General features: G+C 28.2%; 1 protein-coding gene across 2 annotated transcripts in view; it reads left to right on the top strand.

The window, feature by feature from the left end:
- The window catches only part of LOC129958123 (spectrin beta chain, non-erythrocytic 1-like), a 143,207-nt gene that overhangs the window by 68,174 nt on the left and 62,704 nt on the right, over positions 1-12,329 (top strand). For both annotated transcript variants that reach the window (XM_056070320.1, XM_056070319.1), the window contains exons 30-31: positions 4,263-4,386; positions 12,124-12,273. In XM_056070320.1, the coding sequence (XP_055926295.1) occupies positions 4,263-4,386; positions 12,124-12,273 (274 nt within the window). The remainder of the gene's footprint in view (positions 1-4,262; positions 4,387-12,123; positions 12,274-12,329) is intronic.

Here is a 12,329-nt window from a genome sequence, read left to right as displayed (position 1 = left end):
CTGCTAATAGTAGATTCGCTTCTTTATATATACAGCGTATTCAGAGCCTCAAGGACAAAATCAAAGGATTGTTCATCGACATCAAGATAAAAAAAAGATTGTTATAAAACTTAACATTTATTCGATAGAAATCGCAAAAATAAGAATGTGATATCCCTCCCAATTACGCAAATTTAGAGGGGAAAAAACAAATTTGCTAAAATAATTATTAAAGTTTAGTTTATAATGTAATGTAAAGTAATTTCTAATGAGCTCGCGCAATTAGCACTCAAGTTATAGCATGGATAATAAAGGTCGGTCATATTAAAATGCGATATTTTTGTAAGATTGCGCTTTGACCTGCTAGATTCATGTCAAAATTATTTAGACTTATTTCCGAACGTTGCGCTCAAACACCACTTTCTAGCTAGAAAGTTTTAGACGAGTATTTGGCAAATTTATAAAGTCATCCGGTATAATCGAATTCAAAACTGAAGTGAATTGGGGGGGGAGAGGAGTTTTATATCTTCTGCGAAATGATTCATTTTCCAATCCAAGTTAACCCTACGATTTATTTTTTAAAACCTTTTAACTCTTTCTGAGAAACTGAATGCGATATAAGACTGAAAAATTCAATTACTTTTATAAATCAATAATAAAATTCTACTTCTTCGAAAATAATTAACTTTCAAAATCGGTTCTTCGCCACAGTTGTACAAATACCCTTCAGATGCGTGCACTAATTAAAAAAAATAATTAGCTTGTAAATATTCTATCCTTTGTGAGAGTTGCATGGGTTCATTTCAAACACGTTGAATAAAAATAAAGTAAAATTTCTTAGAAATTTTACAATTAACTGAATGTTTGAGCAAGATTTCTTCCCGAAACAATAGAACAATGTGACCCTCACTATTTGGATAAATTACCAAATGCAGAAAAAAAGGAAAAAAATTTAGATAGCGTGAGGAAATGACCTGCTTTGAAATGTTTTTCACCTCTTTCTTATTATGTCATCTTTTCGCGTCATTAATTCGCAATTATTTTTATAATTATTTTGATATTTGACTTACTAAATCTTTCTTGCTCATTAGATAGTGATCCTATTGTCATAGTGTCCACGATATTTATTCGGTTTACTTTGCCTTCGTAATTTATTCAAAGATTCTTGATAAATATTTGAAAGAGTAGACGCAAAGCAAGCGTTATGTTTCGGATATTTTAAATCTTCACTTCGAGAATTCTAAATTACTATTCCTATAAATAAAACTTATCACTGAGGAGAAATGTTGTATTTGAAATCACAAACTTAACTCATATCAAATAAAAGCCTAAAAAAAACGGATAGCAAATAAGAAAATTATTGATCTTGTAACACAGTTGTAGCCCTCTTGGAAGAAAGGGTGAGATTCAATTAGTTCATTTTACGGAGATGCAGAGCAAATTGATAAACGGCTTTCAAATTTTATTCTTGTCTAGTATATATGAGATGTTCAGAATCAGAATGAATCAATGCACTATCTTCACTAAACTGAGATAGGTATAATTTTTTTATAAATATTGAAAGTGAAGCATTTGATAAATATTTTTATGTTTAAAGCAGCTAAAATTCTTCTAGTCCATTATGATTTTATGATTCAATACAATATCTAACTTAGTTAAGGGAAAATTGTGGATTGGTTCTCAGAAAAAAAACACCTCTTTTGATATTAAACAAAAAGCTTGCTGACATGGATTAAAAAATTAATTAACTATTTAGCTTCTCCAACACACTCAGCGTACATCAACAGTTGATTCCTAACTAAGGTTACAATCAAATACGAAGTCAGATGGTGTAGGGAACATGGGACAGATCCATCTGCCTTTTGTTGTTGCTTGTGGTTCCAGTGTAACATAAGTAACGCAATTATTTTATAGACAAACCTTTCATACCAGCGACTTCAATGCTTGACATTATTTGTTTGATTTTACTTCATTAAAAATTTTGTTTATCTTGATGCCTAATAACAACACTCGGAATGAATAGTTGAAATATTTGAACAGCCTATATAAAACTAACAAACTCGTTATCTATTTTATCTCTCATGAAATTACTGCTTTAAGAGGCTTTATACATCTTAGAATTCGTCTTATACGAACTAAAAACACTGAATGACTTAGATATCTTTGACACTTAGCTTTAAATTATGTTAAATAAACTGAACCAGTCGTTTTTATTGAATCAGAAATTAATTAGATGTAAAAGTAAATATTATATGAGAGATCAATCGAATTTAGCATCAGGACATCGACGTTTTATATCTTACATATTTTATTTTTGAAAAAAAAAAAGAGTTGAAAATGAAACTGCATGTTAGAAGAAAGGAAGCACAATGAAATTCTCTGTTACCATAGCTGCGAGGAGAGAGTGAAAGTTTCGTTCGAGGTGAATTGTGAGAAAGAAACCATTTTATCCAGATTTAATCATAAAAAAAAATCAAAGTAAAATGTTACAAGAAGAAATAATGCATATTGATCAATTTGCAATTTTTGGATGAAAGTATAATTAGATAAAAAAAAGATTGAAAGTTATTTTTCAGTAATTACTAAGCAAATAATTATTTATTATAGTGTCAGCAAGACAGAACACCAAATTAGTTGCAAAGAAAATTTCAGTCACGAAATCTATAGTAAAAGAGTAGGGAAGATTGTTTTGATTGATTTTTGGTATTAATTTTTTGTTAGTTTCATTTATAAGTTCACAATTTTGTTGTAAATTATGACCTTAACTCATCTAAGTTGGCATTGATTATATACTTTGAAAGATGAAAGCTTTCAATTTTATTTTATGTAAAAAAAAATCTTACGTGGTGATCAATGGTATAAGGTAATGTTTGACGGGGTGTGTTGTATCTTTGATCTCGGCTTAATTCGAAAACATACATAAATGAGGAAATGACTTTTAATCACATAAAATAGAAAAATAATTTTTTTGATTAAAACACAAATTTTTATGCATAAGAGCAAACTATTTATAAGGTTTCATAGTGTTTAAAAAATTCGTTCTTTTTGAAATATATTCATTATTCTACTATTTAATGAATGAAGAAAATCAATATTTAAATTTTTAATTAAAAGAATCTATCATCATTTTCAGAATTTATATTTTTTAGAAAGTTAGCAGTAGGCTCGTAGCTACTCTTTTCTAGTTCTTTGATTGACAAATCATGATTAATCTATGATTTTTTATTGGAAAAGGCAAAACTTATAAAGAAAAAGGCATTGCTGAAGTCGTAATAATAAAAATCAAATGATATCTGCCTATATAAATTTTTGTTTTGTGAAATTCTTTGGGGTGGCGCTAAATATCTCTAATTCAACTCTAACTTTGCTTTTTCCATATAGCCTAAAGATTAAAAAAATTATTATTAAAATTTTGTACAATTTCATGCAACAAATCATGGATAAATATGCTTAAAACTCAAAAATGTTTTAATTCATTATTCTTTCAGTCCACAGAGAAATGAGAAAAGGAAAATTTTCTTCAGACTCCTAAAATATATTAACTTACCTGCCATTATTGGAATTCAAATCCCTTACGATAGATCATATGACAAACGTCAAATAGAGATGACATGACAAATTACTAATTATCTCACAGTTTGAGAAAATCATCTTATGTGAAGAATTCCTAGTTTTCTCTAATAAAGAAATATTGTGTCTCTGAGCTGATCAAGAGAACAACACTTTATGGTGGTCAAAAGTACACTATTGTACAGTTTCACGTTCAAACTTCTATAGCTCATTTTTGGTTTGGAGTTGAAAACGTGGAGTTCAAACAAAATAAAACTATAAATCAGTTTGCAGTATACCCACACTATCATCGCTTCTTAATACTTGCTAGAAACGTTATGAGACATGCAGTAATTTTTTTAATTCTTACTTTTCAATGGCGAAATCAGATAAATATTTTCATTCAAATCAGTAAGCATTTCTTTCAAACACTAGCAAACTAACGTAAGCAATTGGTGGATGATCTTTGTACTAAACAGACGAGCTCAAAGATTTTGTCACCAGCTGCCGTACAGATTGAAATGGTCAAAGGTACAATCGTTCAAAAGGAAAATGCACTCCCCTATGCAATAACATTATTGAATAATGATATGAACTGTGCTCTTAAAAAAAGTGTTATTCAATAAACAAGAGTTCGTTAAAACCAAAGCATTCAATTGAGATATTCTATGGAAGTTAGTGATAAAAATTTCAAATATTTGCCTCGATTTTTATAATTAATATTTTATTTGCAGCATTCAGGTGAAATGTCAGCAAGTACTTGAACATCGTGAAAATACCAAAAAGAAAGCTGAAATGCATAAACAGCGTCTTCTGGATGAATACGAATTCCAAGAATTCCGAGCAGATGCCCAAGAGGTAAAGGAAGATTTCTTTATACTTTTTATGTATTCATATATATTTATGAGTTAATTTATAATTAGATAATTAAGTTATTATTATTTTTCACTATTGAAGACATATCAAGGAATATTTTATTATTTTCCCATGACAAATGATAGTATCTTTGAAACTTTGATTCTTATAGTTTTCCCCCTCAGCTTAAATGACACATGATTATCTGATTGTCACATCATTTTCTCCATTTGGGCTCCATTCTCCATTTAGTATTACTCCACAAAAATTTATCTAAAAGGTTTTTCTTTCTTTTTGAAAATGGGAAAGCATTTTGAAAATTTTGAGAAAAAAAACTGCTGAAAATATTATTTATCTGTTTAATCTATTCTTTGCCGTCATTCAAAAAGCCTTATTCGATCTCGAACATATGGTGAAATTAAAATTTTTTGAATCCACATTTTTTTTAAAATGTACATTATTCAAAATTGTGAAATAATTATTTAATTATTTAGTGGATCCAAATCTAGTAACAATTGAAAAAAATATTCCTTGTAATGTTTTGCGAATTGTTTGTAATATTTATTTCATGTCAATATCGTTAGTATTTTTAAAACAAAATTTTTGAATCAATACAATTAAACTGAAAGTAAAAATTAATATAGCGACAAATATTTACTTTTATTTGTTTCTTCACAAATTAAAATGTTTAAGACCTATTCAAATGAAAACTGTATCTCCATGTAGATCTCAAAGTTCTGACATATGGCAAAACTTTGAGATAAAGTTTTAACATATAGTAAAACTTTGATATTTCTCTGCTAGAAAGCTACTTATGCCATGAAAAATATGAAACAGAGCTGTTACAGAAGGTGCGTTGTTAAACGAAACAGAAGTGACAAAGCAAGCAACATTGTGTTATGGATTCCTCTAAACAACATATTATAATTCAATTTTGGTTACCAGAATTTATCAGTCAAACCACACTTTCGGAAAACTGTAACATACACTTAGTCTTATATACACATATTATTATAAATGTAGATTTGAGTAACAAATTTTGGTGACAGAATTTGGATTATTTCCCGCTTAGCCAATTTAGAGGAATCATGGAATGGTATTACTTGTTCCGTCACTTCTGTTTCTCTCAAAGACACCTGCCACTCTGATTTTTACCAGATTTCTCCTGACGTAAATGACTGTCTGCCAGAAAAGTTTTATTCCTGCCGCATGACTAATGCAATAAAAACCACAACCCAACTTTCCTTTGGGCGTGGCTTTATATTAATTTAAGAAAATCTCAATTGAAATATATAATAATTAAACATTAAATTGAAAATGATTACCTTTCTATTTCAAATTTTTTAACACTTCCACTCTCTTAATTTATTGAAAAATAATATTAATGAAAATTAAATATGCTTTTTTCAAAATACCAAGAAAAGTTATCCTATCTTATTGTATTCAATTTTCTTTTACCTCCAGTTCAATGTCAATGTGATGGGAACTCGTTTATACCCGAAACGGAATAAACTGAGAAGGAAATGGGTCATTTCCACTTTAAACAAACCTTCATATTTTACGTCAACCTGTCAGGTTTTTTATATTTTTATCGGCGCATGTCGTTCTTTAAAGAAATTCTAAATTCTAAGAGGTAGTGTTTCACCTTAGCAGACAGATAACTAGACACAATATATTTTCAAGGCAAAAATGGAAAGTTATGAAATACTGTAAAAGAAAAAAATATGATTCTGTTGACTCATCACAGCTTAACTGAAATGTATAAATGTAATATAACAATTCTTGACATATGTCATTTATTTATTTTTTTCATGTTTAACCTTATAATTTATGATTTTTATGCCATTTTGAACTGGATGTGTTATAATTAAGCGTTGCGAAAACATCGTACCTTGCATTAAGGAGTTAAATTAAAGCTTAATGTTTTATTATGTTAACTTATTATCTTATTATGTTATGTTAAAATGTCTTATGTCAAAAACTACATAGCAAAATGCACATAATTATGATGTAACAGCAAGAGCCACAAGCGACATATGGTACTTTGTGATGAAACGTAACAATCATACATGACATACAATTATATGAAAAAGATGTAGGTAACCTATACAAGTATTTTATGTCAGTTCAATGTTCTGAAAAATTTTTAAAACATTTTGTTGCAATAGTAACGATTTTTAACTAAAAATTAAAAAAAAAAGAAGGTGTTGTGGAATTCGCCAATAAAATTGATCATCACGCAGTTATTTCATTTTTGACGAATAAAGAATTACTCTAATTTCTCATCTTGTCATGAACATTAAAAAATTGTTTTGTTTCACAATCATATTTTAATAAGTTTTATAAAAAATGTAATAATGCAGGAGCATTGGAAAGAGTATGTCTATGTTTAGTTTCGCAATCATATTTTAATAAATTTTATTAAAAAAATGAAATAATGCAGGAGCATTGGGAAAAGCACGACTATGTACTGGCGATAAAAAAATAGGAATCTGTAAATAGAGTTTAAGATAAAATGCACTATTCTGACTTAAATCTTATCGAAAAGTAATTTTCTCAGTTACACTCTCTCACAACGAATATTTTTATTGGTTGAATTCCTTTTCATTATATTCTTACCGATAAGTCGGCGCTGTTATATCGAAGTGTGTATGTAAAAAATTCATATACAAATAAAACGACATTTTGATATGACATCTGAAACAATAGACATATACAACAATCCGATATCACATACAACAAATTGAGAGCAAATGTAACTAATCTATACAAACATTTTGCAATAATAAAAATGCTTTGGTAAATTTGTCATATGTTATTTTGTTATTATAATGATGATGCTACGAAATGCATGTTAAATGTGTTATTCACTCATTTCGTTCATTTCTTACACAATTTTAAGAAGACCTCTCAGATTCAAAAGAAAAATATTTTTTCTGATATTTTAATTTTTTTGTTCTTTTAGCCGACTTATACCCCCCAGAAAATTTTGAAATTTATGTGTATAGATAAATGAATACGTACACTGAAGGTCATTTCTAAATTTCTGTTTCTGACCTTTGGTTGATAAAGGGACTTTTATTCTTACTAAATTAATTAATACTAATCAAACAAATTATCTGTTACTAATCAAGCAAAACGGGAAAAAATTGACACTGAAGCCTTATATCAAATGCAAAACGCCAGTTTAATTTTGCTAATATTCTATACTAAATCAAGTATACTAAACTATCACCGAAATACATCAAGTATAATGAACCCTTATCATAAAACGTATATATTGAAAGATACTTAAAATTTCTATATAAAAGACTATACCATTCAGTATCTTTGTTAATGTAAAATACATATTGTAACTATTATATGAAAATGTAGTTTATCAAATTTACCAAAACATTTTATTGGTGTAAAACACTTGTGCAGGCTAATTGTAGTTAATGATATATGATTGTTATATAGTATTCACAAAGTGTCATATGTCGCTAATGGTTTCAACACTTTTAAAGAAATTTCGTATGTCCTGCTGTATGTGGTTTTTGACGTAAGGTATTTTGATATAACAACAACGATATTGAGAATTTAGTACATCCATGCACTGTCACATTTATATATGAATGTATTTATTTCAATATGCATTTAATTTTCCTGTTCAAAATTGTGGAACAACGATCTCGTCATATATTTTATGTTCATATATATTCAGCAAAACTTACAAAATTTTTGCTAATGAAATATCACCGTAAATTCTTAAATGTAGAAAGTGGCTCATCATCATTTTTTCAGTAAAATCATTTTTTCCTTAATTTCTCTTAGCAAAAATACAAAGAAATACTCATCTTCAGAAAGGTCTTTGTCTGAACTCAATTTATAACTCAAGCTGCTATAAATGGGGCAGATTATATGAAGATGCAATGCTAATTTTTTTTAATATTGAAAGGCAGTCTGTAATTAACACGAAACGCGGAACGAAAATGTCCCATTTTTTGTTTGTATGATCCATTTCAGTAACTGACGGAAAAGGAAAGAAAAAAGTTAGCTAGATAATGACATATCCTAGGAAATAATACTGTCACGAATTGCAGATGTTATCATAGTGCTTTGCTTAACAGCGTGAAAAATGACATAATTAAAGAGTGTTTCATTTCCTTAACTCTCGAGACATCTTCAGTAGTCGTAGAGTAATCAAACGCTCTGGCATTATAGTATTAAAGTGTTTGCATTTATAATTTTAAGATTAAAATTTCTTTACATATTTCTTGTAAAATAAGTATTCATTTTATCGACTGAAAAATAAAACGGGAATTGAAGTTTATGGGAAGAAAACGAATTTTGACATCTTCTGTATTGAATTAGATACAATAAATAATATTTAATTCTTCATAGTAATGTAGATATTTATTTCATGAAGAAAAGAAGGAAATTGTGGTTCATGGAAGAAAAGAAATTTTTACATATTTTCTATTGAATTTGAGCATACAAATAATCTTAATTAAACAGACACATATTTTGATGTTCACATAAAGTTGCGGAAGTATAAACCCTTTCTCGTTTACTCCCAAAATATGACTCGTTTTGTGTTTAGTTGTGAGGAGAATCAAATATTTATTTTGGAGTTCACATTTATTAGTACTAGAACTATAATTTAACCCTTTCTAGGGCCGTGGGAAGTATGCTTCCTACCAAATTTATCAATCTTTGTATGAATTTATTTAGGTTGGCATAAATTCTGACAAATTTTTTTAGAAAGACAAAAACTTAGATACTTTAGTTTTTTATTTTACACAAAATGATGGGTCTTGATATGATACTTAATTATTAATTAACCAAATTAATTAATTAATCAGATAAAATTTATCTAATAAGCTAAATGAATCCCTTTTCTTATTCTAATTTCAAGCCTAAAAATGTTTTAACATAATACGACTAGAAAAAAATGGCCCTTTAAAGAGTTAAAACAAATATATATTTCATGAAAAGATCATTTCTAATTATCATTTATTTCGATCGTTGAATTTTTGAGCTATCGTGTTAATATAAAAACGAATATTCAGACTGATTGTTTTAACAGATTCATTTCAAAACATGATGCATGTCTGTAATTATCATGATAACTTCGCATGTCTAATTTTATGCTTATAGTTAAGAGATGTGCAAGCCTTTTTAGGATCAGATTAAAATTTATTGGCCTAATATGATTTATTATAAAACTCACAGGGACTGAAATTATTAATTGACAAGTAATGCAATGAATGGAGCTATAGATGCATTTTTAAAACTGCTCTGATTCGAAATGGGGTATATAGATTACAATATTATTTTAAATTATTATACAGTTATTTTATTATTTTCTAACCAACGACAGGTCTCATAAAACCTTTAAGCGGGTAGCGAAATTTGTTGACCACTGAGCTAGCTCATTTGATTTTTGAATGATCGCCATGATGTATACATGGTTGGAAAGACAAATGCACTTCCTTTTGACGAATTTCACCCACAATTTGATATTTTAGTGTTAAAGTCACATCTATTTTCTTTCTAGTCTTATCTATTTTTATTCGACTAGTTCTTTCCATATTTGATTGGTCTATAAGCAAACTAACTGAAAGGTAACCACAATCAGCGGCGGTTCACCTATTACGGCTGCTGAAACTACCATTCCCCTAATATTATTTTGGAAATTTAGTTTTTCGCTTTTAAACTTATTTAGTTGTTCTTTTGTTCTCAGAGTTCGATGAACAATGAAAATAAATAGGATGTAAATAATGATAAAAACGAAGAAAGAGTGAAAAAACTCATATTAATAGTGGACACATAAGAATGTTTTCAATTATATTTTAAATAAACTTACATGATAATAATTTTTTGCTATTTATTACGCAATTTATGTTACGTACCGCACTTTGAAGAGATACTTAATATATTTATATATAATTTAGTACAGCTATGCAAAAATTCAAATTTAAAGAGTATCAGTTTGAGGAAGACTCCTTATAAATTAGCTTCTCCTCGAAAGGAACTGAAATTCAGCTTATTACAGCATCGACATCTTTCTCAGTTTTAATGGCATTCAAGTTCCTCGTTATATATCTGATTTTAAATTTAAGAAAAGAAAGACGTGCTATATTCCGAACATGTGCAGTTAAAATTTATTTGCTAAAAATATCCTGTTTCCTCGAATATTTATAGAATTCCCTTTAAGTTTCATTATAATGCTATAATAATGTTTTGTCATGTATTCTGCGAATTTTATATTTAAAATGTAGTTGAAAACTACACTTTAATATATAAAAAAAACTTGTAATAAAATTTGAGATGTTTTTAAAAAAATTATGTCTTCCTAAACATACATACTATATATACGAAAATACCAGAAACTATTTCTTAAAGCAAGAAAAAACTTTATTGAAAGTTTCAAATATATGTCTGCCTTCTGTGCAAGTGGGAAAGCTATAATTCTTTACATTTTCATCAATTTTTGGTCGGTAATCTAAATCGCCTCGTGATCGAGTTCCCACGGTAAATTATGAGTTAAAGTGCATATTTTACATGATCGATGTTCAAAGACAGTTCGTCTATTTTTGAGATATTTAGAAAAAAATGCGCAAATCCGAAAGTATCTGGATATTTATCATATAGTGTAAATATGCATATGCATTTAGGAAAATTTTAGATTCATTTTATCATCGCAGTAAAACACTCAGTAAAATATTCACTATCGTTATTATGAATATGCACATTCATTCAGAAAACTGTAAAATCATCATATTATCATTGATGAGTCATTTTGATACTATATATCTATTGTAAAACAATTTATAAAGTGTTCACTGTGGCTAAAACATTTCTTCTTTCTTGCGAGAAATAACATACATTCTTAAACAACTAGAAGATACAAATATTCAATTATTAAATAGAAAGTTATAGAATGATAAAAAGTTTTACAGGAAGCAAAAATTCAGAATAAATCTTGACTGTTCGTTGTGTTGTTCTCTTTTTGTATTTTGGAATTAGTAACAGATTTTTGCTAGAAAAATGATTTAAGAAATTCCTGAGAGGTAATCAAAAACCATTAAAAATAACTACTGAAAGCGGCTTTTTTTTAATAATTTAGTTAATTGATATGTTTTACTCGCATCCTCCTTCAATAAATTTTTGAATTTTAAATAAAGAGTTCTAAAATATCTGTTGTGTTATTCATGTGAATTTATGTATTTTAAGGGGATATCTTATTGTTATATCGAATGCGTATCTTTTATCGTTTGAACTTCAATATTTAAATCAGAATTTTAAAATGCTCATATTTTCAAAACCCAAAAGAAGGATAATCATCGTCTTAAAAATAACATAAAATGTTACAAGAAAGCTGATGAGGATTCTGGAGTCAAGAACTTCATCAGGTTCAATAGACGTCTCGTTAAGTGACATTTTTTTATTTCCCTGAAGAAAGAAAGCAATCTAGGAAAGATACAGAAATTTTGTTGGCCACAGTTACCAAACCATTGGTTCGGAAATGGAAAAAGCAGGTGCTTCACTCACCAACAAGCGCCTTCTTGTGGCAAACCATTTAGCTTTCACTGTATTTCGTAAATAATTATTTTTTAACAAATTCTGTCTTAATTTAAAGTTTTGGTCATCTGTTCTGTTCTGTCCTGTAAGAGACTTTTCATGTTTCTTATATCTTCTTCTAATCTTTTGATAATAAAAGAAAGAAACAATTCGAATTTTTTGATTATTTTCCAGATGTCTGCATGGATCACTGAGAAAAACAAGTTGGCGACTGATTTATCACATCAAGATTCAACGTCTAATTTACTTTACAAAATGAAGAGGCAGAAAACTCTTGAGGCTGAAATATCGGCAAATGAAGAAAGATTGAGGGACACCTGTTCTGTATGTAGAAATTATATATTTAGTATATTTATTTATGACATAGTCTTCTTTATCAA

This window comes from Argiope bruennichi, chromosome X1 (genome assembly GCF_947563725.1).
Source record: "Argiope bruennichi chromosome X1, qqArgBrue1.1, whole genome shotgun sequence".
In the NCBI taxonomy this organism is placed as follows: Eukaryota; Metazoa; Arthropoda; class Arachnida; order Araneae; family Araneidae; genus Argiope; species Argiope bruennichi.
This window is presented reverse-complemented; position numbering and strand designations above follow the sequence as displayed.